We start from the raw sequence: 7,464 nt of genomic DNA, 5'->3' as shown, positions 1-7,464 counted from the left end.
ATTTAGATTTGTTTTCAATTTATATTATTTACTTATTTTTATTTAGTAATATTAATGAAAAAATAGATATTTTAGCCATAAAACTCACGAAAAAAGTTATTTTAGACATTTTATGTATATTTATATTGAGTTTAATGATTAAAATACTAATTTTTCGTCGATTTTACTTAACGAAATTAGGTAAATAGTTTAAATTAAAATTTTTACATAAGAAAAATAAATAAATGATTTAAATTGAAAACAAATTAAAAGATTAAAATTTAAATTAATAAAATTAAAAATTCGACAACTACAACAAAAACAAAATATAAGCTATATTTTTTTTATAAATTTAGGTCAAGTTTGACAAGTTGAAAAAAAGTTAAAAAAGTCAAAAAGTTACTCAAAAAATTAAAAAGTTATCACTATTCACCGAAAGTCAAAAATTACGGTTGCACAACTCTCAATCCTAATTTTTTCCTACACACTAATTTATACAATTTTTTAATACACATTTTTTCATAAAATGTCAAAAAGTACACCCAAACATCCTTTTTTTTTTCTCAATTTTTTAGTCCAAAAAGACGAAAAGTGCACTTATTTAGGACACCCAAACAATCCCTTATTTATCAAAAAATTAGTGAAACATCCCTCTTCAACTTTATGTAGTAGGAGAGGTCCAAGATATATTTTTTTATTTGCTAAAGTCCCTCAACATTTTTACAGAAAAAATTCAACTTAGAGAAATTTTGCTCGACTCAGAGAAATTCCGGCCGCGACTCAGAGAAATTTCTCTAGTATGATTACAAAAAAATTTCTAAATTTCTGTGTAAAAATTAAAATTTCTCTAAGTCAGGATGAAATTTTTCTGAGTCGGGCAAAATTTCTCTAAGTCAAATTTTCCCTATAAAAATGTTGAAGGACTTTAATTACTATGAAAAAATTATATGTCATTTATCTTATAAAATTTTAATATCAATGACCTTAAAAAAAATTCTCCTCTATTTATTTATTTATTTATTTTTGCAAATTTCTTACAAAACTAATATCTAAATATATTATATTGTTAAATAAGTTTCCCACTCACCATTCAATGAATGTTAATTAATGATTAAATAACATCAAAAAAAAAAAAAATTGGCAAATTACAAGATAAAATCTCAGGGTACGAGTCATATAACAAAATAAAATATGAATTTTTAATTTTATAAATTTAAATATTATAATTTAGGTTTTTTTTCAATTTAAATCAATTACTTATTTTTGTTAAGTAATATTGATGAAAAAATAGATATTTTAACTATAAAACTCACGAAAAAATTTATTTTAGACATTTTATGTATATTTATATTGAGTTTAATGATTAAAATAATAATTTTTCGTCAATTTAACTTAACGAAATTAGGTAAATAGTTTAAATTAAAAGTTTTACATAACAAAAATAAATAAATGATTTAAATTGAAAACAAATTAAAAGTTTAAAACTTAAAATTTAAATTAATAAAATTAAAAATTCGACAACAACAACAAAAACAAAATATAAGCTATATTTTTTTATAAATTTAGGTCAAGTTTGACAAGTTGAAAAAAAGTTAAAAAGTTATTACTATTCACCGAAAGTCAAAAATTACGGCTGTACAACTCTTAATCCTAATTTTTCCCTACACACTAATTTATACAATTTTTTAATACACATTTTTCCATAAAATGTCAAAAAGTACACCCAAACATCCATATTTTTTTCCTCAATTTTTTAGTCCAAAAAGACAAAAAGTACGCTTATTTAAGACACCCCAAACAATCCATTATTTATGAGAAAATTAGTGAAACATCCCTCTTCAACTTTGTGTAGTTGGAGAGGTCCAAGATATATTTTTTTATTAGCTAAAGTCCCTCAACATATTCACAGAAAAAATTTGACTTAGAGAAATTTTGCTCGACTCAGAGAAATTTCGGCCCGGCTCAGAGAAATTTCTCTAGTATGATTACAAAAAAATTTCAAAATTTCTGTGTAAAAATTAAAATTTCTCTAAGTCAGGATGAAATTTTTTTGAGTCGGGCAAAATTTCTCCAAGTCAAATTTTCTCTATGAAAATGTTGAATGACTTTAATTACTATGAAAAAATTGTATGTCATTTATCTTATAAAATTTTAATATCATAGATCTTAAAAAAAAATTCTCCTCTATTTATTTATTTATTTATTTTTGCAAATTTCTTACAAAATTTATATCTAAATATATTATATTGTTAAATAAGTTTCCCACTCACCATTCAATGAATGTTAATTAATGATCAAATAACATCAACAAAAAAAAATGGCAAATTACAAGATAAAATCTCAGGGTTTGAGTCATATAACAAAATAAAATATGAATTTTTAATTTTATCAATTTAAATATTATAATTTAGATTTTTTTTAATTTAAATCATTTACTTATTTTTGTTAAGTAATATTGATGAAAAAATAGATATTTTAGCCATAAAACTCACGAAAAAAGTTATTTTAGACATTTTATGTATATTTATATTGAATTTAATGATTAAAATACTAATTTTTCGTCGATTTTACTTAACGAAATTAGGTAAATAGTTTAAATTAAAAGTTTTACATAACAAAAATAAATAAATGATTTAAATTGAAAACAAATTAAAAGATTAAAATTAAAATTAATAAAATTAAAAATTCATTTTATTACAAGACTTTTGGGTTTTTTTTTTTGTTATTATAATTACACCAAAAATTTTAAAACTCACGGCAGTTTCAAATTTTTGACTTTGATTATTTTTTATTTATTTATAAAACTCGCCGACAGTTGGAGAGAGTGACTCAAATAATTACACACATCGCATTTTAATTACTTTCAAAATCCTTCGTTTTGTCCTGTGACAACAGACAACCGATCTCAGCTCTCTCTCTCTCGCTCTCTGCTACTTTCATTCTCTCATCCCTTCAATTACTCTGCACAATCACACTTCACAAGAACCCTAATTCCTCATCTTCATTCCCTCACAATTCCACACAACTCTCTCTCTCTCTCTCTCTCTCTCTCTCTCTCTATATATATATATATATATAGATATGTATATATGCATAAGTATTTGATTCATTTCCGATGAGGCGAAGAGCTGTTGATTCTCGAAGGCCAGGGAAGAGAAGATATACGAAGGTGCTCTGGTTCACAATATGCGGTGTCTTGTTTTTGCTGTTGTTGGCTCTTTTTGGACGAGGCAAAACATCAACACCGACATCATTAATGAATCAATATGTATGTAATGTACCAGTTCATTCATAGAATGCTTTTGATTTCACTCTATCTTCTTCAAATCACTGCTCAATTGGGTGTGTGTATGTATGTTTTGACTCTGGAATGTCTTGTAGCAAATTATGACGACTTTGTTTTCAACTCATTGTGTAGTAGCATGGTTTTAATTCATAACCTAGACAGTTTGTATAATTGGTTTAGCTTCCTAAGTCGAAGCTTCTTATTCAGTTTTAAAAGCTCAAAGTTTAATCATTTAAAAAAAAAAAAAAAGGGTTGAATATTTGAATGTTCTTAGTTTATACAAAGTATGGTATGGGAGTGGATTTGTAGGTCATCCCTGGCTTCCAATCCCAGGGATCATTCCCTGTTGGTGGGACCAGAACAGGGCAAGGCCCTTTTGTATTAGCTGTAATCAAGCTTTAATTTTATATATATATATATACTATTATATAAAGCGTACAACTTAGAAGATGGTTTGACTGAAGCTTTGTAACGCTATTTTCTTTTACAATAATGCTCATAAAATAACTGCTAAACAGTTTTCATATGTAACATATCTTCCTCCATTTCAAATTGTCCAAAAGTTTAGATGTAAAATTACAAACGCATCACATTTGCACTCACCTCTAGTGTGTATATATATATATATATATATGTGCGGGGTGAATTTCACACTAACAGGATCGGAATTATTAGAGTGATTTAGGAACCGTGACTTGCAAGGCGGAGAACACCGTAAGCGTTGCCTGATAGGGGTTTGACTAGAGAAGCCCCTCTGATGCTAAAGTTGGAAATCCAAAAAGAGATAATAAGAGCAAAGGAATGGAAAGAACTAGGGTTTAGAGAGTTTCCGTGTGTCCTCTAAAGAAGATATATACCTTTTATAAAGTTCCTCCCTTGCTCTCCAATCTGCACATGAGGATAACCGCCTCACATGCCTGCCTGCTCAGCTCAGCTCATCGTCCTGCCTAGAATAAGGGGGCCACCATTTTGTTAGGCTTAACGTCCATTAGTGTAATTCGTTATCCCATGTGACTAAAGATGCTTCCCCATCTGACCTCACCGAATATCTAAAGCCTCTCGTGATGTGGCCTTCTTCCATGAACAAACCGTCACCTATCCACTTATGCTCTTAGATCAGTGCTTCCTTGATCAATCCATGCTTTTCAGCACCACTGCTCTTAAAGGAGTTCGGTCAAAGTTGGCTGACCAATCCAGCTTCACAAGGTCATTTTGACCCCCTTCAATATACACACACACACATATATATATTAATTTCAAGGTATGTTCCACTTAGTTATTTTGTTTTATTTTGATCGTTTCCATATGTATGATCACTTCACCAATCAATCATTGCAATCAAAGCTATAATAGTTTATTTACTATAGTTTCCAACCTGTTTATTTGAACTTTTTCATTGCTTTGCTAAATGGATTGATATCAAATTAAATTCTGGATTTGTTAGTCTGCATTCTCCATCACTACACATCCTTTATTCAGAGAAACATTGTCGCCATATAACAGCCGGTGACTCGAACATTAGGTATTAGCTAGAAGTGGATGATCCACCTCTAAATTGATTACTAACTATACTGATTAGACATCATTTTCATTCTGATTCTATATTGACTTGTTTTCTTGTATATACCACTAGAGTACAGGACAGTCTATATTGATGGCTTTCCCTTCATAGCGGTTTCCATTACTTTGAGACAGAATTTAACGAGATGAGACCAAAATTTCTGTTCATAAACTGTTTCAACCTGTCGATGTTGCAACTTGCTAGATTGTCTTTCTCATTTCTTCTTTGTATTTTTCATCATTAATGCATAACTAAAATAAAAGTTTATTATTCTGTAGAGATTTTACAGGCGCAGCAATTTTATTGAAGGCCTTAACGTTACTGAAGAAATTTTGAGCCCACACTCAATCACAAGGCAACTAAATGACCAAATTACTCTTGCAAAAGCTCTTGTTGTGATTGCAAAAGAAAGCAACAACCCTCAGTTTGCATGGGAACTAAGTTCCAAAATCCGTAACATACAACTTCTTCTTTCAAATGCAGCAACTAAGGAAACACCATTGACAGCAGAAAATTCGAAGATAGCAATTCGTGATATGGCTCTTTTGCTATATGAAGCCCAGCAACTCCATTATGATAGTGCAACCATGATCATGAGATTGAAAGCTAGAATCCAATCGCTTGAAGAACAAGCCAGCTCGCTAACTGATAGGAGCTCAAAGTATGGGCAAATAGCTGCTGAGGAAGTCCCAAAAAGCTTCTACTGCCTTGGTGTCAGGTTGACCATTGAATGGTTTAGGAACTCAACTTCCAAAACTGAACTCGAAGGAGGAAGCCAGGTTGCAGACAAACTTAAAGACAACAGCCTCTATCATTTCTGTGTCTTTTCTGACAACATCATTGCTACTTCAGTTGTGGTCAACTCAACTGCTTCAAACTCCAACAATCCTGATTTGATTGTCTTCCACATTGTGACTGATGAAGTTAATTATGCCGCAATGGACGCCTGGTTTTCCATGAATAGATTTCGTGGAGTGACAATTGAAGTTCAGATGTTCGAAGACTTCAGCTGGCTCAAAGCTTCTTATGTTCCCGTCCTTAAGCAGCTCCAGGACTCAGACACTCGAAACTACTACTTCTCTGGAAACAATGACGAAAGCCAGACCCCAATCAAGTATCGCAACCCTAAATACCTCTCTATGCTTAACCACCTCAGGTTCTACATTCCTGAAGTTTTCCCTGCACTTGAGAAAGTAGTATTTCTCGATGATGATGTTGTGGTTCAGAGGGATCTTTCACCACTTTTCTCTCTTGAATTGAATGGAAATGTAAATGGAGCCGTTGAGACTTGTATGGAGACATTTCACCGATTCCATAAGTACTTGAATTACTCTCACCCACTAATACGCACACATTTTGATCCAGATGCTTGTGGTTGGGCATTTGGAATGAATGTCTTTGATTTGATTCAGTGGAGGCAAAGGAATGTAACTGGAATCTACCACTACTGGCAGGAAAAAAATATTGACAGAACATTGTGGAAGCTGGGAACATTGCCTCCTGGACTTTTGACTTTCTATGGGTTGACAGAGCCTTTGGATCCTAGCTGGCATGTTTTGGGATTAGGGTACACAACTGTTGACCCACAACTAATTCAGAAGGGGTCTGTGCTGCATTTTAATGGAAACTCAAAACCATGGTTGAAGATTGGGATGGAGAAATACAAACCGCTATGGAATAAATATGTTGATTATTTTCATCCTATGTTGCAACAATGCAACATTCATTGACCATGTGATAAGGTACTATTATACTGAATGCTGTACTTGGGAATTTCTGTAAGATTTTTTGGGGGTGTATCAAGCAAGGTTATGGTCAGGAGATCGGTATACTTGTGTTCTATCAGTTGCATACTTCAATTGTAATGAAAATTAATTTATCATATTTTTAACTTGACGATTGCTATTTGCAATATCTTTAATTTCTGTATTTTCCCTCTTGTAAATATATAGATTCTATTTATCTAGCCCGCTTACTAATCTAAAGCATCATCTTTGCCTTTTTTGCTCCCTTTCACTTCAGAGGGCTACGTTGATTGCAATACCATTGCCCTTTCTGCAATAAGTTTACTTAATTACAGGACAGAAAGTAATTTTCTCAAGAAAAGGGTGCATATGATAATTGTCATTTGTTCAGTTATATATATATGAAAACTATGGTCCACAGAAGATGTGGAACAATGCCTTTGAAATTCACCACAAAAATTTGCGTTGGATAAAGACAGCATGACGATGCAGTCTAAACCAAACCAAAAAAATGGGGATGTTGTGTGTGATTTAAGATGCCTGATTTACATTTGAAACTTTATTAAAGAATCGCAAGCCCAAAAAAGTGTTTTTGCATGCAGGTTGGACTTTGCCACTCTTGTACAGGCCACAGAATGAGCACAAAAGCTCAGCTTCTGCATAGCAAAAAAAGAACATTGAAATGGTCTTAACTGATGTATATTCATACGGAAAATATAAATAAATAAATAAAAAGAACAAAAATGTACCGTGACATTGAGGCAGTTTGAATTTAATGAATTCCCCTTGACTGATCAAAAAAAATTTCAATCATTTAGACAATAATGTCAAATGAATCGAATGATCTCTTCAATTGGTCAAGACAATGCAGTTTATAGTTGCCCTCTCTGTTT

General features: G+C 31.3%; 1 protein-coding gene across 2 annotated transcripts; it reads left to right on the top strand.

The window, feature by feature from the left end:
- The first annotated feature begins 2,805 nt into the window (after positions 1 to 2,805).
- Positions 2,806 to 6,811, top strand: LOC114324022 (putative galacturonosyltransferase 10). Of its 2 annotated transcripts, none has more exons than XM_082884264.1 (2): positions 2,806 to 3,247; positions 5,105 to 6,811. In XM_082884264.1, exons 1-2 carry the CDS (start codon positions 3,095 to 3,097, stop codon positions 6,554 to 6,556), a joined length of 1,605 nt encoding a protein of 534 aa, XP_082740390.1. In that variant the 5' UTR covers positions 2,806 to 3,094; the 3' UTR covers positions 6,557 to 6,811. The 2 variants fall into 2 exon arrangements, with proteins under 2 accessions (XP_082740390.1, XP_082740391.1); XM_082884265.1 differs by having other exon boundaries at positions 2,868 to 3,247; positions 5,116 to 6,811.
- The last annotated feature ends 653 nt before the right edge of the window (positions 6,812 to 7,464 follow it).

Source organism: Camellia sinensis, chromosome 8 (genome assembly GCF_055761805.1).
Source record: "Camellia sinensis isolate YWXY chromosome 8, ASM5576180v1, whole genome shotgun sequence".
Taxonomy (NCBI): Eukaryota; Viridiplantae; Streptophyta; class Magnoliopsida; order Ericales; family Theaceae; genus Camellia; species Camellia sinensis.
This window is presented reverse-complemented; position numbering and strand designations above follow the sequence as displayed.

What these genes read in the sequence shown, in the direction of transcription:
- LOC114324022 (XM_082884264.1), top strand. Translation starts at nt 3,095, where the DNA reads ATGAGGCGAAGAGCTGTTGATTCTCGAAGGCCAGGGAAGAGAAGATAT. An exon ending in CATCATTAATGAATCAATAT is followed by an intron (nt 3,248 to 5,104) that starts GTATGTAATGTA and finishes ATTATTCTGTAG; the next exon opens with AGATTTTACAGGCGCAGCAA.